Raw genomic sequence first — 22934 nt, 5'->3', positions numbered from 1 at the left:
ATAAAATCTTAAAATATAAGAAATAAGAGCAGGTTTGCCCCCTCAAATTTGTTCCACCTTTCAGTAAGATCATAACTGATCCAATCATGGCTTCAATATCACTTTTCCATTCCCTCCCCAATGCACTCTTGACGCCCCTGGAGTTTAAACACCTGAAAGTCTTTCCTTGAATATATTCAATAACTCTTCCTCCACTGTCCTCTGCATAGACCTAAAGATTCTCGGCTCCCTGAAAGAAGTTCATTCTCATTCCTGAATGAAAGGGCCAATCACATCTTCCTGATACAATGCCTGTAAGAAATGTATGCAGTTCTTCATGTCTGCTCTCAACAGCACGCTGTAATATTGCAAAAAGCATCACTGGTTGTAGACTCCAATACCTCTTGCAATAACAGACATTTCCACAGACTTCCTAACTACTTACTAGACCTTTACATTGACATTTTGTGTAATGCACTCAAACCCACAAATCTCTGTCCTGCAATAATTCATAGTCTCATTCTGTTTCAATAATAATTTGAATTAATAATAATAATCTTTCCTCATTCCAATATCTCACATTTTTCCATTTTATCTTCTGCCTGCCAACATCCTGCCCGCTGACGTAACCTGTCCATATTCTGGTCTGAAAAACTGACCCGACCCAGAATGTCACCTATCCATCTTTCCCAGAGATCTGCTTGACCCCTATTACTCCAACACTCTGTCCCCTTTTGACTATATTCCTTGTGTTCTCCTCATCAGTTGCTAACCCACCCTTTGTTTTGCATCATCAGAAAATTAAGTCCCTTCATCAACATCGATTATAAATAGTTGAGACCCCAGCACTGACCCCTTTGGCATCTCGCTATAAACTGATTCCTTATCTAAAATTTGAATCCTGAACCTATTTATCCTGACTCTGTTAGTCAGCCAATTCCCTCTCCATAGTTATATATTAGTGCAGTTCCTATTTTTACAATGCTCAACATGGAAATAAGACGATTAGCCCACCATGCTCTTGCCAGCTTTGTTTTATAATATTAATGCTAATCCTATTCCCATTCTGTAGCCTTTGCTGTGACATTTCAAGTGCCCATCTAAACACTACTTCCTCAAACCCCCCCCCCCCCCCCCCAGGTTTCCGGGCTCTCCAGTTATAGACACTTTGGATAGGATACAAAGTGAAAAACGTTTCCCCTTATCCTCCACATAAATGTTAATGCCTCTGCCTTTCAAGTCTCTCCTTGCAACTGAAGTCTCTCCTTGCAGTTGAACACTCTGGCAACATCCTGGTGAAACTCTTCTACAGCCTTTCCAGCCCTCTTGTAGCATGCAACTAAAACGCTGGCAAATTGTTAAACATTATTTCTCTTTCATAAAACCATCCTGGCTGTGTGATTGACTGCTGTAATAATAATTTCTAGCCTTTCCCAGCGACAGGTTTCAAACTGATTGATGAAGTTTCCTTTTTTTTGCTTCTTTATATAGTTTCATTTGCAGTTTCTATGCTATCTCTCTGAAACCAAGGAATTTTGGCAGTTACCAATCAATGAAAATTCCATGTTCTGTAGAGGATCTAGTTCAGTTGTTTTTCATGATTCATTGTGAAACTAATTGTTTTTATTTAAAAACTGAATATTACCCAAGTTTCTTAGGGTTTTTTTTTTATATATCTAATTTTACTGAGGAATCCTTCCTTTGAAGGGCTAAATAGGAACAAAATTTAGAACCTTCCACTGAAGATGATATGGCCTGAGATACCTGCAGAGGATCAGTCCTTGCCCATTCTGTGTCATTGACAGACTATTCACCAAGAAAAAGAATTCAGACGCACAGGCATCCAACAGCAAAGTATTTTAAAGTATAGTTCCCACTGTTGGAAATAGGATAGATTTGGCCTCACATTTTGGTCGCAGGTCATGGACTTCATTACAGCTGGCTAGATCACTGATCAAAATAAATTTAACCTCAGGGAATTTAAATATCAAAGGGTGAATGTAGCTCAGATCCCAAATGTTGGAGAACATACTCTCAAGAGCTAGTCTAGTGGTCAGAAAAATGTACAAAATTGCTTGTGCTGTAGATTGTGAGGTTCCAATTCCGATATCCAGCATATTATGTTTTGAGTAAGAAGGAACTGCAGATGCTGGCTTAAACCGAAGATAGACACACAAAGCTGGAGTAACGCAGCGGACCAGTGGAGAGAAGGAATGGGTGACGTTTCGGGTCGAGTGTCTATATTATGTTTTGATGTTGTGATGGCTGTTTGCGCCATACCAACTGGTTCGGAAAGTGTCTTGGCTTTTGTGCATGAGGTTCGTTAAATATTTGGTTACATTTTCCTGTCATGATTTTGTCACTTTTTAAGTTTTTGATTTCTATCCTTCTAGAATCCTTATAAGGATTTTAGAATCCTTCTACTTGGGTCTTGGTCCTGCTCCTAGGTCCCTGGTCCATGATTCCTGCTGTGACACATTTCAGCGGTATACCCTCATCCCTGACCTTCATAGCTCAGATGGGAACCAACACGTACTAGGCACAGCTCACATCATTGTGCTGGCTGCACTTCACCATGCCGGCTGCACTTTAAATAATACTGGTTATTGTGAAGAGGTCTTATCTCTCAGTTCTGTGTTCAGATTGTATAGTTCAGTAAAGGAAATTGACAGTTTTAGCAAGTGCCTTCCAGGCTCAGTTGCTTCATGACCTTCTGTGAATTCACTACAAGATACAGGATACATTTATTTGTCACGTATACCAATTGGTACAGTGAAATGTGTGGTCGCTCAGGAACCTGTGAATGTGGCAATGCAAGAGCAACTTCCCTAATGGCACTAACATACAGTGACCTAACAGAATTATGGAAGTGAATCAAAAATCGGCTCTGGAGATCTAATTATGTCTGGGGTTTATCACCTTTTGATGGTCGGGTACGATGCCTGTCTCTCTCCATGCTGGGGTTTGGAAGGTACAACATTTCTTTTAACACTGAACTATGAGCAGCCACAGGAACCTCGATCAGTAAACACCTCAATTTCCAAGCCTCCCAGCTTGGGGCTCAACCAAATAAATAGGTAATTGACTAAACATCCTTCCCTCCACCCCCCCCCCCCCCCCAATCTTCCTGTGCCCCATTTGGACTGGCATCCATTTCTCCCCTCCGTCTTGCATCCATTTCTCCCCTCCGTCTCCCCTTTCACCTGCATTATCGTATCACCTCTGGCATATGTCCGACCATCTACCTATCAAATCTCCTCACTTATATCACTTGCCAGGCTTTATTCTGCCCCTCCTCTCTTCCAGCTTTCCATTCACCCCCCCCCCACCACTACCACAAGAAGGGTCCTGACCCGAAATGTCACCAATGCATGTTCTGCAGAGATGCTGCCTGACCCACTGAGTTATTCGAGCACTGTCTTTTTTTGTACATCAACATCTGCAGCTCTTTGTTTCTTCTTATCTACATTCTTTTATTTACGATCTTTCTGCTTAGTTCTTCAGAGACTATAACTCACTTGCAATCTAATTGCTCCTCCTGTTTAAAAAGAACTGTGTGTGGACTAAGAATTACGTTTGTGACCATCCTTGTCTGCACGGCTCTGTACAGTAGTGCTGTCGTTTTTGCTATACTCTATCTGTAGTGCTATGTAGTGATGATTAATCACCGTAGTTAAAAGGTAATAGTGAAAATTGTTTCCGGTGGTAGAATGCCATGAAGGAAAAAATGGAGTGTATTAAATCTCAGAAGTTAATTAACCTGACATTTTGTCAAAGGAATGCTACTGAGCATGGTGCCGTCACTGCATTCTGACATTCTGTCTCTGTATCAAAACTGGGTTTCTTGTGCCCAGTAACATATGGTGAGCTGCCTTTCATGGTGGACCTTTGTCCCTTGGATGGAGCATGGGTGGCTGGGCAGATTGCTCCATTTGTAGAGAATTAACCACATGCTGTGAAAACCATGAATGAGTAGATAAAGGAGCTTGTGAAGCTTAAAAGAAAGTTGAGGAATATGCGCTAGCAGTTGCATGTAAAGGTCGCGAAGTGGGACAGACCCTTTAGCTGCTTGCACTGGGAATGTTTGATTTTTATTCTCTGTGTAAGGCATGTGGCAGTCTAGATTGTTAATGCTATTTGTGTATTATTATCATGTTTGCATGCAAAGAGAAAATGATCAGAGTGCAGAATATAGTGTTACAGCATTATAGCATTACATTTACAGAGAAAGTGTAGATAAAAAATAGTGCATTGTTCACAATGAGGTAAATTGGGAGATCAGGACTACACCCTAGCTTATGAGAGAACTGTTCTGTAGTTTTATAATAGCGGGGAAGAAGCTGTTGTTGAATCTGGTGGTATGTGCTTTCAAACTTTTCAATCTTCTGCTCAACAGGAGAGGGTAGAAGATAGGATCACCGAGATGAAAACGGTCATTGGTTCTTCTGGCTGCTTTCTCGAGGCAGTGTGAAGTATAGATTTGGAGCGGTGTTGGTGGTGGTGTTAGTTTGTGTGGACTGAGCTGTGTCCACAACAGCCTGTAATTTCAATTTCTTGCAGCCAAAGGCAGAGCTTTTGCCAAACCAAGCTGTGATGCATCCCGGTAGGATGCTTTCTACAGTACATCTGCAGAAACTGGTAAGAGTCTTGGAGACATGCCAAACTATTCTGAGGAAGTAGGGAATTGGTGTGCTTTCCTGTCATCGCTTGCACCTTCCATTTCCAATGTGGCCCTCTAGCATGGTGTGGTTTCCCCCACCTTCACTGCCTCCCACAATGTCTAACCCCTCTCCAAACCAAAACCAAAACGTGCATTTAAAAAAAAAATATTGTGGGTTTGGACTGTAAAGAGAATGTAATTCTGTCCTTAAGAATTAACAAAATTCCACTTGGCACATGCAGTTTATTCCATTAATTGTTTAGGTGTCACACAGCACGTGGCTCTGAAAAGATTAGCCACGGTTTAATGAAGAATATGTTCAGTTCCCCCTCCCGTTCCAAAACATACCCTTAACCTTCAGCAGGAACAGTCAATGCAATGGCTCTTTCTGGACTTTGTGAGTGGTGTTTCCAAGGCACATGATCATTTTAGGTGTGCGTCTCTTACCTGAAAGTTCACCACCTGCTGAGGTAATGCAAGAGCGACAGCTGCACAGGCACTCAACGTTATGATGGGTGTAGACAGATTAATAGGTGTTTGGAGAGTGAGTGGGAGACAGCAGCCATCTGAGGAATGTGTGCATTGGAATGAGTATGGTGGTGTTAAATGTGTGCAGTGCCTCACTGAGATTTACCGCAGTTTGATTGGGGATTAGTAAAAGAAGCAATGTTATGGAACAATGCAGAATAACTGTGTCATGTCCAGCTATAGTTTCTAGGGACAGGACCCGTATGGGGGAGATATGGATTGCAATGACTGCATTAAAAAAGGGCAAGGCTTTAATTTTTTTTACCATTGTTTCAACCAGATTTTTTTGCTAGGTTTTTGCCATCCACACAAGAGGTACCTAAATCTCTTACCCTTCCTATCTCCTTAATACATTTTAGTACTTGATCAAATCTTTAGTTATCTGTACTACTGCACTGTCAATTTATTGGGCTCAACGTCAAATTTTATTTTGATAATTAAAAAAAGAAAATGTTAGAAATACAAATGAGTGTGAAAGTTAATTTATCAGGTTGATGGTCTTCATCTTCCATCTGATAAAAGGTGACTGTCGTGAAATGTTACCTCTGTGTCTCTCTCCACTCATGCTGCCTGTGCTGCCGATGTTTCCAGCATTCTGTTTTTTGATTTCCAGTAGCTGCAGTAATCTGATTTTGAAGATATTAACATGAACCATCCTCAGACATTGTTTTGTTAGGGGTACAAATAATTGATTAATTTCCAAAGTGGTGTAGCATTTGAAGATTTGTTACCCTGTCTGCTTACTGAGCATTCTTATGAGACTCAGAGTTATGCAGCCCTTCAACTCAATTCATCCATGCTGAGCAAGATGGCTCATTGAAGCTAGTCCCATTTGGGGCCTTTCCCCACCCCCACCTCAATTTTTTAGCTTTCACCACAAAAACGATCAGTCTAAAGAAGGGTCCCGACACGAGACATCCTCTGCTGTTTCCTTCCACAGATGCTGTCTGACCTGCTGAGTTCCTCCAGCATTTTCGTTTTGCTCAAGAGTCCCGTATTTGCAGTCTCTTGTGCCTTGGTTCTATATTACACTTGACTAATCAAAATTCAGAATTTTAACCATTGATACGATACCTAAATCATGTTAAATTGCAAAATTTGGACCACATGACAAATTTGTAATGGACGAAATAATAGAAAGGTTGTTAGTTTAAAACTGGGCAAGAGTCATGGAGTGATGAACACCAGGGGCGTGGGCAAAACCATTCACGTGGACAATGTTAAAGAGGTGCAGCACTGTCTGGTCATTTTTCAGAAAAGATACTAAACAGAGGCTCTGTCTGCTCACCTGGCTAGATGTGAATAATCCCAGAAGAATATTTTGAAATACTGGAGTTTTTCCTCGGTGTCCAGGACAATTTTCCTTGACCAACAACGCAAAACATTATTTATCTGTTAGCAAATTAGTTGCTGTGTTCACTGCTTTTAAATCATTAACTAAACGTCAAAAGTACTTCAATATAAAGCATTTACAAGATTTCTAGTTTGTGAAAGGTGGTAGTTAAATGAAAGTCATCTTGTATCAGTGTAAACATTATTCTGAAATATTTCATTGCATCTTTTTTATGGTGATCTTGCGAGATGCCACCTTGCTGCAAAATTCTGTTTAAGGAATTTTTTTTTAAGTAGTTTCTCTGATAGTGCACATGGCCTTACAGATCCCCAAGAGACATCCATCGGTTCAACATATTATCAACATTTGTCTGCTGTTCAGGTCTTTCTGGGGGATTGTTTCATTACCTGAGAAGTTTCAGAGAGAACTGAACCCTGAAATTATCAGCGAACCTCCCACTTCTGACTGTGATGGTGAAAAGGTCATTTTTAAAGCTGCTGAAAATGTGGGCCGAGTATGCTGCTCCAAGTAGCCGAGGAACATTGTGACAGTGTCCTGGCTAAGACAGTTTGGCCCCAACAATCACATTTGTCTTCCTCGACGTACAGTGTGACTGTAGCCAGTGGAATGATTTCCCTTTGATGCTCATTAACCTCATTAACACACGAACATTACATTAGGTTAAATACAATTTTAATGTCAAGCTCAGTTCTAATTTCACCTCTACGATTTATTGAGACTTTGGTAGTTTTCCACCCTGCTGGCATTCTTGGGGTTTGTTCCTGGATGGTAATTGTGTCGTGTGTAATAGGTCAGGCTATCGGCTCGCAGATGGAATACATTTCTGCAGCTCCTGACTACCCACAGCCAGTGACACATTCACTTGAATAAAAGTTAAATTATATTTTCAAACTTGGAAATCTCTGCTCTACGTGGTGGTTATATACCGAGAAAATGGCTGTGCCTTCTTGAGGATGGGAGTCGTTATATTGGTGGGAAAACTCGAGCTAGTGTTAGTAAGGACAGAGTTGATAATGGGTGGGCAGGGCATGGTGAGAATAAATTGTGGGGAGCAGAGTCTTGGACAATGATAGACTTCATGTTAAACAGTGTTTTAGATTATTTTCCATGCTGAGGTATTTTCAACATACACGCATTCAGAAATAATGGTTGCTCTGTTTGAAATAATTTTAAATTCTGTTCTTTTTCTTTGACATTCAGTATTCACCACCGGCTGGACAGCATCTTTCAACTGACGGGTGGAAGGTGCGTAAGGGGGTGGGGCTAGGTTTTTCATTGTCTGACTTAGTCATTTGTGTAAAATATCAGAAGGTTGATGAATCAGAATTGAGAAGCAAAATAAAAAAACAGGATAGATTGGTGCAGTGATGTAATTGAGCTAATGTGTGTGATGCTGTGAGTGTTTGCATGGTTATGCTCCAGGCTCAGCCATCAACCACTTTACTGAGCACAAATGTTTTGCTCAGCACCACCACCGCTCTAGGAAGGGTGCAGGCCAGTGTGACGAGGACGCTGTAAGGGCAGGTGAAGCGCAGTGTGTGGATTGAGACCGAGATAAGGTTGTTTGCTCTAGTAGAGGATTCCAAGGGGAAATGTAATTGAGCTATGTTGGTAATGGGGGCTTGGATAGGTGGGATCCTGTTTCTTTAGTGGTGATGTCAGTGTCTGGAGGGCATAGATAGATTAATGGATGGATTAGAAGGAATTAGTGGAAGGATTAAAGGGGAGTCCGGACAATTTATGTTGCATCCAAAAAGTGTGGGTGCTCAAACCCACGTAATCAGATGGTACTTGATGAATACTTGAAGAGTCGTCACCTATGAAGCTATGGATCAAGTACTGAAAGTGATCTCCTTTGGCTACAGTAGACATAATGGTGCAATTGGCATTTTGCCATACTAGTATAGTATTCACTAGTAATATATTTGCTATACTAAGCCTATGAATAGATGTATGCAGTCCCAGTGATATTTAAAATGGGATGGGCACAAAGCGCTGGAGTAATTCCACGGGTCAGGCAGTCTGAAGAAGGGTCTCGACCCGTAACATCACCCATCCTTTTCCCCCAGAGATGCTGCCTGACCCACTGAGTTATTCCAGCACTTTGTGTCATTATTTATAATAAACCAGCATCTGCAGTTCCTTGTTTCTATATCTAAAATGCGATTGGATAATCTTGCTAATATCCATTGTTGATTAATCAAGTCACCTCAATAGTTCAGTTTGTATCCATATTCTGTAGGTTATTTCCCAGAAGAGTCACCTTCTAGTTTAACATACAATAAGCAGCTTGTTGGGTGCTGAGGTACATCTGCTGTAAGGCTCTGGCTCACTTAAGGCATGAAGAGTCGATGACTATTATTGCAGCTGTAATTTGAGAATTTACATTTACCAGACGATGATCTCTTGTATAAAGAGACGTTTAACGTCTTTAGTCAAAGACTACTGTTGCAGGGAGGGTCCCGAGTTTTTTTAGATGGTTACTGTCGACTTGGATGGAGGTGGATGACTGAGCCTGCAGTTGACCATGCTTGCTGCTGTTTTATATAGTAGTACTACACATCACATTTGTGCAGGGAGCATTACCTGGAGATTTGTTTAAGAAAGAAGTGCAGATACTGGAAAAACCTGGAGATTTTGTTATTTCTCCATTTTGTAAACGGATACATTCTTTAGCTGTAAAATATTTACTAAATCAAATATCCCGTTAATGCAGTAAAGGAGCCGGATTGTCTGAGGAGCCATAGGTTCTGGTTTTGTTCTCTGAAGGCAGGTGCATGGTACAAAGGTATTATTTGCACCATTGGGTTGTAAGGGTTGAAGTTAGATGTCTGTTTATTGGTATCATTGTTCTTGCTGATTAACTGCACTGATCCTTCTATACCAATGCTATGTGAGGAACTGTATAATCTACAATAATGCATGAAGGCAAATTTTCTTTCCTCGGGATGTTTTATCCAAGTCCTTTATTAGACATCACAGAGAATCATTTCATTGCCTGACTAGTTAAATTGAACCAGTTGTTGTTTCTACACATAGGAGAGCTGAGGGAAGCAACACAATGAAACAATTTTGTATTAAACAGAGTGATAAAACTGGGGTAGTAAGGAAAAATGTTTTTGATATAAGCTGTTATTGATAGGTGTCAAAGGAAAGGCTGGCACAAATCACAGCTGCTCCACGCAGAAACTGTGCTTAATATGTCTGTCAAATATTTTGCTGTAGTATTTATGTGTCATTGTACTTTAATAGGTGCCTATCGACCATGATTACGTCGCAGTTTATCTGCTTGTGAGGTGTGGTGGGCAAAAGTGATGAATGCATTTCAGTGTAGAAATTTCCAGATGCCAAATTTTCCTTGTATGCCCATAAATTGCATGGAATATACAACAGAACAGTACACCACAAGAACAGGCCCTTCAGCCCACATTGTCTGCGCCAAATATGATGCCAAGACAATCTGCCTTATCTGCCTGCTAGTAATCCATTTGCCTATGATATGAATAAAAGACAGCTTTAAACTTAGCAGGGAATGCTCAGCAGTCAATCAGCATCTGAGAAGGCGATTACAGTTGCTGATCATTCATCAAAGTTGATTGGTACTAAGGTTCAGGCTAGTTGACCAAATGGCTTTGGATTTTGAACCATGCATTTGCAACAGAGACATCTGAGCAACAATTCCATTCTGCCCCATCTGCCTGCTTTGCCTCAGTAGGAGTAATCTTTCATCAGAAAACAGAGCAAACATTTTCAGCATTGTAAACTGCAGAATGGAAGGTTTGATCAGTGGAGCTGTTTAACTCTTGTTAGAGCAAGCGATTATTTCTGCTAAGATGCTTCATAATAGTGCTTTTAATTGCTTCATAATAACTTGTGCGTTGGTGAATGAAATGTTTGAATTTTGAATACCGTATCTTAGGTGGTTAGATTGTGATTTATTTGGCTGATGCTCTTTATGCACTGTAAAAAATATATATAAATTCAGTTTCCAAAAAATATTGTTGTGGATATCCTGATCAGTCATTAAACACAGGATGTGCTGATGTGAATATTACTAATGCCAAGTTCTCTCTCTTTCTCTTTATCCCCTGCAGCCTCAGTTTACGAACTTGGGGCTCCTCAACAGTATGGAGCAACAGATACCGAACGGATCATCCTCCACCAGCCCCTACAACAACGACCACACTCCCAGCATCACAGCACCCTCGCCATATGCTCAGCCCAGCTCCACCTTCGAGGCTCTCTCACCATCACCAGCCATCCCATCAAACACAGATTACCCAGGCCCACATGGGTTTGATGTGTCATTCCAGCAATCCAGCACAGCCAAGTCTGCCACATGGACAGTAAGTTATCTCAACCAACAATTTCCTGGTACATGCACTGAATTTGATGTTCACCATATATATGACAGCTTTAATAGCATCCAAGTCAGTGGGTAAGCTTTGGTTTCTAATATTGAAAAATACATCTGCCTTGAAGGTTTGGTCAAGTTTGTGAAATGGGCAAAAAAGGAAAAATGGTGTTTATTATTTTAAGATGATACATTTTGGAAGGTAGGAACAGGGGCTGGGATTAATCAATAGAAGAAGCTGATAAGTATGGAGAGACAGAACCAAGTGTTTACTTGTTTTACAAGTGTCAATGCAAGATTCAGATCAGTGCATTGTCATATCCACCAGAGTGCAATGAGATTCCATGTTCGCAACAACCGATTCCAGCTGAAATTTATAACTTGGAAATATTGAAGAGAGAACAAAGAAGCAATGATAGGTTTGTGCATAATCTTGTTATACCATACTTGGAGCTTTGAGGTTACCTCCAGCCATGTGTGAGTGAAATGGTACAGAGTTACATGGGATAATGGTGTTTTCTTACAGTAGAAGAGGGAAAAGGAGTGGCAGTTTCCAAAGCCGAAGCATTTTGCTAATATGAATAGGAAGGAAATTCCTGCTTTGTAGAGAGAATAGAAAGGATCAATACTCAAAATGTTTATTTGTTTTGAGTATTACGACCTCGCTTTGGGAAAAGCTTTTTAATTGATTCATCTTTGGCCTGCCTGGTTTGTCATATAACCAGTGGTATCAGACAGGCCATTTGTACCTTCCCCTATGCAATCACTTTCGTAATGTGATCATGAGCTAACTGGTCAGTAAGCATTCGGAATAATGTAATCCCTGATGATAGTATGGTCCAGATTCACAGTCAGTAGCACAGCAAAGGCATTTGCAATGCCTGTTTATGTGTTTACAAGATGTATGGTTGTTACTGGCAAGGCCACAACATGTAGTCTCTCTAATGTGCCTAGAACCATTCCTGGCATTGGTTACCATCGGGCATCAGTTAAGCTGTGTCCTTGGTGTCCAGATGACATTTAAGGGCGCTCACAGACAGGAACATGGACATTTCCATTACTTTAAAATAGACATTTTAAAATATAATGATTTTTATTATGGCGTATATTTTTAAATAGGTAATTAGAGCCAGATGTTGAAACGGTGACTAAACATTATGAACTCAGTTGGACCTTGTGTAATAAGCACAACATTATCAGGCCAGCGAGTTCAAACGGAAAGTGCTGAAAACATTCAGCAGGTCAGGCAGCATCTATGGAAAGAGAAACAGTAAATGTTTCCGGTCACAAACCCTTTGTCAGAACAGTGCAGTTGTTCAGAAATACTTCGATTTTTAACGCTGCTGGGCTTCCTTGATTCCAGGGTAAAATGCTGCAAACACAGCACCCTGTGGAGATGAGAAGAAATGACCCACAACAATTGCTGATCCTCTTGAGTAGTGAAAGCAATTGACAATAGTTTCACCATTTTTGCAACTACCGTAATTCTGCTCAAGCAAAAATAATTTTTATTCATCAGAACCGGTGAGCCGTCAAACCACATGAGAAACAGCAATATCAAACAGAACCAGATTAAATGTAATAAAAAGGAACAGCAGGCGTTGGTTTAAACCAAAGATAGCCACAAAATGCTGGAGTAACTCAGCAGGTCTGGCGGCATCTCTGGATAGGTGATGTTTCGGATTGGGACCCTTTTTCAGAACCACATCAAACATGTTTTCAGTTAAATTCTGGTGCTCACGTTCTTTAAAGATCGGTGCATGTTAGGGAAAAGGCATTGAAAAAGACAGATGGTTTGTGGATATAACAATGAGTGATGTTGAATCAGTGGACGTAGTTGAGCATTTCATAAATACAATGAAATGACATGAAATGCCGATGGAAAGATAAAAATGAATGGAAAGCTCAAGTCTTTTGCAGCATCATTGGAATTGCTGTAATGTGATGTGATTACAAAATTAGAGATACTGGAAATCCTTAGCAAGTTAGCATTGATTTCTAGAATTTAGGAGATTGAGAGGGGATCTTATAGAAACTTACAAAATTCTTGAGGGGTTGGACAGGCTAGATGCAGGAAGATTGTTCCCGATGTTGGGGAAGTCCAGGACAAGGGGTCACAGCTTAAGGATAAGGGGGAAATCCTTTAAAACCGAGATGAGGAGAACTTTTTTCACACAGAGAGTGGTGAATCTCTGGAACTCTCTGCCACAGAGGGTAGTTGAGGCCAGTTCATTGGCTATATTTAAGAGGGAGTTAAATGTGGCCCTTGTGGCCAAGGGGATCAGAGGGTATGGAGAGAAGGCAGGTACGGGATACTGAGTTGGATGATCAGCCATGATCATATTGAATGGTGGTGCAGGCTCGAAGGGCCGAATGGCCTACTCCTGCACCTAATTTCTATGTTTCTATGATGTCAAATAAACTAGAATGAATGGGATTGATCACTGGACTTCCATCCGAATGATCAGCATTTGAAGAAAGTTGAACCCTTAAATCTGTTTCCTTTTCCACTTAGAGGTAGAATGTTTCCAGTGTCTGAGGATTCAAGGATAGAAAAGTTTAAAGGATTGAGAAAAGGGAATAAAAGAAACTTCCTGACTCACAACCATGAGTCCGTGGGATTAGAGTCATAGAGCTGTACAGCATGGAAACGGACCATGGGCTGGTCTTATGTCTGCATTTGTCTTGGCTCTTACTAAACAGCGAACTCAAATTTATAATATACTTGGATTTATTTGGAGTGTACCGTGTTTATGGTCTAAAGGAATTGTGTATTGTTTCAATTAAAAATGCTTTGGGATAACATAACATATGACAGAGACATCACAAATGGACAAAGTACCGAAGAATTTAATTTTGATTCTGTTCTCTGTGTGCCAATGGTATATCAGTCGTTGCGTGGCAGACAGTACTCTGGTTTACTGCTGTCACATTGGTTGTGAATTGATGAGAACACTTTCGGAATCAGTGCAGCTGGTTCGATGAGCTGGGGTTTTGAACCTTCATAACCCTGTAGGAAATAGCTTGGCTCTTTGTTCTCCATTGATTCTAAACTGGGATGCCCAGGAATGATTCTGCTTTAGACTATTCTGTCTTGCTCTGTGTGAGTGGCTAACCCTCTCTCCCCAGGACACCATATTTGAGTCCAGACTTTATAGTTTTCATTCAAATACTTGAGCTAAAGCAAGATGCAGCATGCACAGAACATCTGCTACCAGCCCATTCAACATGTGACGAGGCACAAACTTGTTTCTGTGCCAAGACCTGTTATGACTTGTTTTTCACATCAAGTACTTCTAAACATCAGGCACAGTACCTGGGATTCTATAGATTTCACAATGTTTTGGAATGCCTGTGCACTGAGGAAAAACCTCTTTAATGGAAATCAGAAAAGGTTGAAAATTAATCAATTGCAACACATTTACAGTATCGCTCCATAGCATGAAACGGGGGATTCCTTTGGCCCACTCTATCCATACTGATCAAGTTGTCACACTGTATACAGCATGGAAACCAGCCCTTCGGCCCAAATAATTCATACTTAGTAAATTTGCGAATGAAACAAAAAATATTGCTATGGTGGTAGTACACAAGGTTATCTCTGGTTATAAAAGGATCTGATCAACTGGGCCAATGAACTGAGAATGGCAGATGGAGTTTAGTTTATTATTTGAAGAGGACCTCTGGGATACACTTTTCACACACAGGTTGGTGAGTTGATGGAACACGATGCCAGCGCAAATGTTAGATCCAAGTATTTGCCACAATATGCATGTACAGTAAAGTACATGTGCAATGAAAATCTTGTTTCCAACAGTTTTACACACAAAACATAAATTATCCATAACTTATACATGACAGACAGTGAAGATAAAAAGATGCAAAAACAAATCAGTAATGCTAAATGCAATTAGAAAACAAGTCTAGATAGTACAAGAGGTGGTCTGTAGTGTTCCCTTGGGTTAGGGCTGTGCAGGCTGGGTTCAAGAACCTGATGGTTGTCGGAAAGTAGCTCTTTCTGAACCTGGTGGTGTAGGACTTTGGGCTTCTGTACCTCCTGCCTGAAGGTAGCAGCGAAAAGAGAGCATGACCCTGATAGTGAGGATCCTTGATGATAAATGCTGCCTTCTTGAGGCAGCGCTTCATGTAGATGCTTTTGATGGAAGAGAGGGCTTTAACCGAGCAGAGAAACACTCCATTGGATTGTGTACCGTAAATCTTCTGAAACCTGGTGCTCCCATTAAAAGACAGGACCACTTGCTTCGAGAAATGTAATTAACAGATAGAATCTTTGTTTGTCATGCAAGCAGGAACTACCTACTCGCATCCCATTTTCTTGCTGTTCCTTCACCCCTGTAATATTTTCCTTTGTGCCCCTCCAGACTGAGGTTTACAACTTTTAGGCAAAAGCAACAATGCCCAGGGATGTTCTTTGGGTGTCGCTCACCACCATTCTTTCCAGATTGTGAGCTCTCCCTCCAATTGTACTTTAAACCCTATGTGGTTACACTGAAACATAGAAAATAGGTGCAGGAGTAGGCCATTCGGCCCTTCGAGCCTGCACCGCCATGCAACATGATCATGGCTGATCATCCAACTCAGTATCCTGTACCTGCCTTTTCTCCATACCCCCTGATCCCTTTAGCCACAAGGGCCACATCTAACCCTCTTAAATGGAGACACAAGAGACTACGAATGCTGGAATCTTGAGCAAAAAAACCCAAACTGCTGGAGGAGCTCACCAGGTCAGGCAGCATCTGTGGAGGGAAATTAGCATACATTGTTCCGGGTCAGGACCCCTGACTCCTCACATCAGTTTGTCAGCTCACACATCCAGTGCAGAGTCCTAACTTCAGAAACCACACTATAACACCATGGACATGAGATAGGTACTGGGTACCATGTGGCTTTGGCATCCCTGTGCCCTAAGTTATGTGGTAAACATATCTTGCATCCAATTTAATATCCCTTGTTTTACCTGAAGCAAAAATGATCACTTTGACTGAAGCGGCACTTAAATGTTAAATATAGCTGAAAAAACTGTAACCGAAGGGCAAGAGTTTTGAATAAATAAAAGAATGGCATTATTTATTCAAAATTCTTTCCCTTTGGTTGCTGATTCTCAGCTATATTTAAGTACTGCTTCAGTCAAAGTGATCATTTTTGCCCTTTCCCCTTACCTCTGTGAACCGGTGTTGTTTTTTTCCAGACACCAGGCAGGTGTGTGTGTTTTTTATAGTTTGAAAGAAAGGCTCTATCTGCCTGACACATGAAACAGATTTCAGACTTTGCAGGACATGACACTACTTGCAAGCTATGCAAGAGAGGCAAGACCAGAGGCGCCGGAGAGCCTACCAACGCGTCCGTTTGTGTTGTAACTTGCCTGTGTCTATCGCCCACAGCGTGAGTCTGGGCGAGGGAAGCTACCTCCATTCCAAAAACCTACCTGATCAAACCTGTCCTGCCCTGGCTGAGAAACTTTGAAGTAAACAGGAAAAATTACTCACCATAGTCATGTGGCTTACTGGAAGATTGGAGCATTGATAATCCAGTAAATGTTCCAAAGAAAACCCATCATTGCCACCAATGACGTTTCTGTGTGATACTGATCTTTGCAAACATTCTGGGGTCTTTCCTACTGATAGGTTTGCGTCTACAGGTTTTTTTTTTGGAAGATATTCTTTATTTTAAAATAAATTGCAAGTATTTATGGTGTGTCCAGGTCACTATTTTAAGTGTACGACATCTTTTTCTATTTGTTCATATCAGCAACACATCAACTTTTTCTTCACAAACATTCCATGACCGACAAGTCCAAGAGGGTTTTACACGGTTCCAAATGCTCATTGTATAAAGGTGGAAGGTCCTCCTCCTGTGGCCACTCTCTTTGGAGCCCTAACTGGCCTGTACCCAGCTTCAGAGCATTTCTGAGCAGAGAGCATAAATGTGCCAGTCTGCCACATTTGGTTGTGGTCAGCTGGCATCAGAAGATAGCACGTTCAGAGAAACCAGAAGCAACTCAATCGCCTTGCTGGTCGTCTAGCAGCAGTCATTGTTTGTCTCGGGATGCAAACCTATGAACATATCATGGGGCAGAGTCCTGCTCAGGATAGTTCCATAAACACCATGTTTCCCTTTCCAGACTCTCTAGACAAACTAACAATCCCAAAGGAGATGTATAACGGTCTCATCCCCTGCGCAACTGTCTCGAGGACAGCATGTGACGACGCTGTGTATGAAGGACCTTACAAGAGGAGCCTTTTACACCATCAGCCAACTTGGGTCCTGGTGCTTGTTTGAAACTTCTGGTGACAAGGCATTGCATGAGATCACAGGGTGCTCATGGAATGTTTAGTTTAGAGATACAGCATAGAAACAGGCTCTTCAGCCCACCGAGTCCACGCCGACCAGCGATCACCCGTGCACTGGTTCTATCCTACACACGAGGGACAATTTAACAGAAGCCAATTAACCTACAACCTGCATGTTTTGGAATGTGGGAGGAAATTGAAGCAACAGAGAAAACCCATGCCGGTCACAGGGAGAACATACAAACTCCATATGCTCAGCACCTGTAGTCTGTTTCGAACCCAGAGCTGTAAAGCAGCAACTCTACCTCTGTGCTGCTGTGCTGCCCCTAATATTTGAATGTCTGACTCGAGATCCACATTCTATTTTTCTTGTAGGCCTCCAGAGAATTCCTGGGTCATTAGGGTAGGGGCCATGCTAGCTCCATTTTTCTCACCCCTTCTCAGGAGGTGTGTTACAGAGCATCTCTGCAGATGAGATTCATTTTGGATCTGCAAGCCAAGTGTGTGACTGCTTCAACAGAGAAGTGGGGAATGAGTTGCACCAGTACTGTACAGCAACAACAAGAGCATCTGGCCCCTGACAACCTGTTTCTTCCCCACCATTGAGAGGAAGCAGATCATCATTCCCACATTCTCAGTTTCTGCTTTGTTGGCTTTGAGCTGCACCCATTTTTTTTTATGCTGCCTTGGTAACTGCACTCCCTCCCAGCACCCTCACAAAATCATCTTCAGCTGCAGGGTGTGCTGCAGGACTGGATGTTCCTGCCTTGTTTCCAGCTGTCATTTCAACCTTGGCCTTGTAAACTTTCGAAAACACTCCCAAGCTTAGAAGTTCTGAAGAATAAAAGTCTCACCTTTGCCTTTTAAATCCAGATGTCTATTGTATGACTTGCTTGACTGTGGATGGTTTAAGTCTAATCACTAATATTCAAAACAAGCAAGGAACCAGAAATACAAGTATTGCCATTGGATCAGATGTGACTGTGCTTACTTTCCTACACTTTAGGGATTATTTAATATTTTAACAGGCTATTTTCTCATGTCATGTTTTCCTAACTGACTGGATACATACATGAACCTAACTCTTTGTCCTTCACGTACTAATTGCCCAGTTCACAGCCTTCAGTTCAATAATTTCGCTTTATCTCCAGCATTTGCCCATAACATACCCAGAATAAGTTGTCACCATGCCGGCACTGTGGCTGCCTCGGACTGAGGGATGGTAGGGACTGAGGGAGCATTACACTTTTTTTTTCCAGTATAAATATGGCATGTATTTCCCTCAGCAACATAAATCATTCTTTCCCAAGTTTACGGCAGTGCTGATTACACAACAAACAGGCATATTAACATGAAGCAGAGAATTATTATAATCTGTGATCACTCTCCTCCCCTTCATACCCTCAATCGTGCAGCCTCCCCAGGAGGATCTGTAGATCAGTGCATCTGAATTTAAAGGTTTACTGATGTGCGGATTGAAGGTGTTTGGGGACTCAGACGGTCAAGCTCTGCGTGGAGCTGTTGACAGCCCCCCCGCGCACCCCCCCCCCCCCCCCCCCCCCCAACCGTGGCAGGGCACTTTGCGAAGGGAAGTACTGTGGGAGCGCTGCACCACAGGAGGGACAGTACTGAAGGAGCGCCACACTGGGAGGTTTGCAACGACTGCTTTTGGTCAGAGCCAGTTTCTTCTCGGTGGAACCGCTGATCGTTTAATACCACGGACTTCAATATTGCAGTGGAGGCCAAGTCACTGGATGGATTTAAGAGAGAGTTAGATAGAGCTCTAGGGCCAGTGGAGTCAAGGGATATTGGGAGAAGGCAGGCACGGGTTATTGATAGGGGACGATCAGCCATGATCACAATGAATGGCGGTGTTGGCTCGAAGGGCCGAATGGCCTCCGCCTGCACCTATTTTCTATGTTTCTATGTTGCTTTTTGAGTGGGTCTATTAACCACAAACAACAAATCAATGTTAACTTAAACATTTTCTCTGAGGCAATATGGCTAATTAACCTTGTGTGACAGAATTCCACAAATTCGCCACCATCTGAATAATTTCTCCTCGTCAGTGCTAAACGTTCTTCTCCACATTCAGAGACCGCAATGCCCGGCTCTACACTCCCAGCCTGGGGAAGGATCGTGTCGCAATGTTGTGTCTTTTGATGAGATTTCCTCTCATTCTTCTAATCTGGATTTGATTGCTGGTGACGATCTCTCCTTGTGTGGCCGTCTGCTATATCTGTGATAGAATCAAAAAGCTCAGATAGAATCACTCAGCAGGTCAGGCAGCATCTCTGGAGAAAAGGAATAGGTGACGTATCGGGTCGAAAGCCTCCTACCTGGGACTGCTCTGGGGAACCTTTGTACTTCCTGGATGGCAAGTTCAGGTTGAAACACTAGCCTACCATTCCATGGTACAATGTGTTTTGAATTTGTAGTATAGATCTGTACTAAATAACAAATTATATTTAAGAACTGCACTTGTTAACCTAGCAGGGCAATTTCTACCATCTCAGCCAACGTTGTTGCCGACTTACAGAAAGTTTGGATGACAGACAGTTCTCAGAAACTTGCGTGACCTGGGGAGTGTTTACACTTAAAGAGAATCGATTCCCTGGTCAGAGGAAGATGATGGGGCAATTTCTGTGGTCCAGCACCACTCAGCTCCCAAGCGAGCCAGATTAGAGTTCCAACCTGTGTATTCTTCTTTAGTTCAGCATATGGGAATTGCAGAGTACTCCAGATGTGGTCTCACCAAGGTTGTGTATAGATGTAGTAAGCTTGCTGCACCGTATCCTGTGACACCTGGTAGAAAAACAGAAAGTGCTAGAGGAACTCAGCGGGTCAGGCAGCATCTGTGGAAGGAATGACAATAGACAAAGGAGTAGGCCATTCGGCCCTTCGAGTCAGCACCGCCATTCAATGTGATCATGGCTGATCATCCACAATTAATACCCCGTTCCTGCCTTCTCTCTATATCCCTTAACTTCGCTATCTAACTCTCTTGAAAGCATCCAGAGAACCAGCCTCATGGACAGATGATGTTACGGGTAAGGACCCTTGGGACGTGGAAATTGAATGAGAAACAGAGTATGCTTAACTAGAACTTGTACCAAACTAATCCCATAATAGCTCTCTCAGTCAAGACCCACACGCATGTCCTGACCACTAATAAGGCAGTTCCATGCACTTAGGAAGCTAACTCTTCAGAGAATGAAAATGCCAGCAACTGTCTGATGTGCTGTTACTGCTTTGTTGCTCCTGCCATTGAGTTGGAGACTGCAATCAGGGTTGTTGCTGAGTCGCCCACTTTCTCAGCACTTGCAACTGGTAAACCGGTCTGTAGCCACAGGGAACTGAGCAAGTTGGAGTTGGGTGAATTCAGAAGCTTTCTCCATAACACCACCTCCTGGATTGAGTTTGCATTGCAACAGTTTCGCACAGCTATTTCCCTACAGACATAAAGGCATTTTTGTGGTCATTTCTAAGCAATGTTAGTTATTTTTTAATGTAGCCAAAATAATAACATTACAAGCACAGTAATACCAACATTTAAAAGACATTTGAACAGGTACATCGATAGAGATGTTTAGAGGGATACGGCTCAAACACAGACAAATGGGCCGAATGGAGATGTGGTATGGAAGGTTGGGCTGAGGGGGCAGTTTCCATGCTGTATGACTATGACTAATGCCATATTTTTAATGATATGTGGATCCAAAAGGTTTTGATCAGAGAGAATGGTAATGTCAGGTAGAGATCAAGGGTCTTTATTGTATTCAGTTTTTGTAATTTGCCAGCAAAGTCAGCATTTCATGGCCATTCTTTTCATTCATTTCATGGCCATTCCCTGACAACATTGTATAAATTGCTTCCTTGAACCATTTCAGTTCTTCTAAAGAAGCTACACCCCAGGACTGATGGGTGAGGGAGTTCCCCGGTGACTAGGATTATGTTAGATTTCCATTTTCATGGGCATTCTGCCTATGTCTTATGGTTGGAGGTTTGAGGGCTGTTATAGATAAGTATAGATAAGAAACAAACAAATGAATTATACAGGAATACAATCGATATTCCCGCAGCTCAGCTCTTGCTCTCCCTCCCCCCTTTCATAACAAGGACAGAGTCCCCCTTGTCTTCACCTTCTACCCCATCAACCGTCGCATACAGCAAATAATCGTCCGACATTTTTCGCCACCTCCAACGGGATTCCACTACTTGCCACATCTTCCCATCTCCACCCCTTTCAGCTTTCTGCAGAGACCGTTCCCTCCGCAACTCCCTGGTCAACTCGTCCCTTCCCACCTAAACCACCCCCTCCACAGGTACGTTCCCCTGCAACCGCAGGAGATGCAACACCTGTCCCATTACCTCAACTCCATGCAAGGACCCCGACAGTCTTTTCAGTGGAGGCAGAGGTTCATTTGCACCTCCTCCAACCTCATCTATTATATCCACTGTTCCAGGTGACAACTCCTGTATATCGGCTAGACCAGGCACGGTGATAGTTTCGCTGAACACCTCCGCTCAGTCCACCTAAACCTACCAGATCTCCCGGTTGCTCAGCACTTTAACTCCCCCTCCAATTCCCAATCTGACCATTCTGCCCTGGGCCTCTTCCATTGGCAGAATGAGACCGAGCGCAAATTGGAGGAACAGCACATCATATTTCGCTTGGTTAGCTTACACCCCAGCAGTATGAACATTGACTTCTCTACCTTGAAGTAGTCCTTGCTTTCCCTCTCTCTCGATCCCCTCCCCCTTCCCAGTTCACCTACTAGTCTTACTGTCTCCGATTACATTTTATCTCTGTACACCCATTCGCCTGACATCAGTCTGAAGAAAGGTCTCGGCCCAAAACGTCTCTCCAGAGATGTTGCCTGTCTCGCTGATTTACTCCGGCATTTTGTGTCTACTAAATGAATAGCATAGATGGCACAGAACACAGCTAGTTTATGGTAGTGGTGGAGGAAATTAATATTCAGGTTGACTCAATATTTATTTAAACTCAGTTCCTTTATGAGATAAGAGTTGGTCACAACATAATGTTCAGCACAGGCACTGTGGGCAAGAAGGCCTGTTCCTGTGCTGTACTGTTGTTCTATGTGGTCCTGGATAGTGTCAAATTTCTGGTGTCGTTGGAACTATACTCATCCAGGCCAGTGCAATATATTCCAGTGCTTGCTGCAGACAATACAGCATCTGTACTGCTTTTGAAGGTCCAGTTGAGTTCCTGATCATTGGTGATCCTGGGGGTATTGTGATGGGAGAATCAGTGATGGTAATGTCTTAATAGCCAAGTAGTTTAGATTAGTATGTGTAGGTGTTAGAGTAGGTGTTTAGATTTAGATTTTCTAAACACAATGTTACTTGCCACTTGCCATAGATAAGCTGCGAGTTGGTGTTTACCCATTCAGTTCCGAGGCCACCATCGGAAAGAAGTGAGGAGTCATGCTTGTCCTTAGCCAGTAATATTCCATAAAACGGCATCACTGAAAGAGCAGACACTGGGAGCTGTAGATGTTGGTTTACAAAAGCATTCACAAATAGCCGCCAAAAATTTGAGAATTAAAAATGATTTTCAGGATTTGTGTGAAAAATTAATAATCTCTAAATGTTTACGGAGAACTGAGCTAATTTATCAAGAACAACAATCTCAGGCTGCAGGTTCACAGCAGGCCACTTAGAATAGCTTTGGAAACAGACAAAGCTATCATTTTCATAGATAATCGTACAACAATACCTTAC

The 22934-nt window shown here is 42.2% G+C and overlaps 1 protein-coding gene across 3 annotated transcripts in view; it reads left to right on the top strand.

Moving 5' to 3' along the window:
• The window catches only part of tp63 (tumor protein p63), a 98435-nt gene that overhangs the window by 43904 nt on the left and 31597 nt on the right, over positions 1–22934 (top strand). For 2 of the 3 annotated variants that reach the window (XM_055645874.1, XM_055645876.1), the window contains 2 exons: positions 7722–7766; positions 10616–10867. In XM_055645874.1, the coding sequence (XP_055501849.1) occupies positions 7722–7766; positions 10616–10867 (297 nt within the window). The remainder of the gene's footprint in view (positions 1–7721; positions 7767–10615; positions 10868–22934) is intronic. The other variant, XM_055645875.1, reaches the window with a different exon arrangement.

The sequence above is a fragment of the Leucoraja erinacea genome, chromosome 14 (genome assembly GCF_028641065.1).
Source record: "Leucoraja erinacea ecotype New England chromosome 14, Leri_hhj_1, whole genome shotgun sequence".
NCBI classification, from domain to species: Eukaryota; Metazoa; Chordata; class Chondrichthyes; order Rajiformes; family Rajidae; genus Leucoraja; species Leucoraja erinaceus.
The sequence above is the reverse complement of the archived record's forward strand: the minus strand, read 5'-3'. Positions and strand labels throughout refer to the sequence as shown.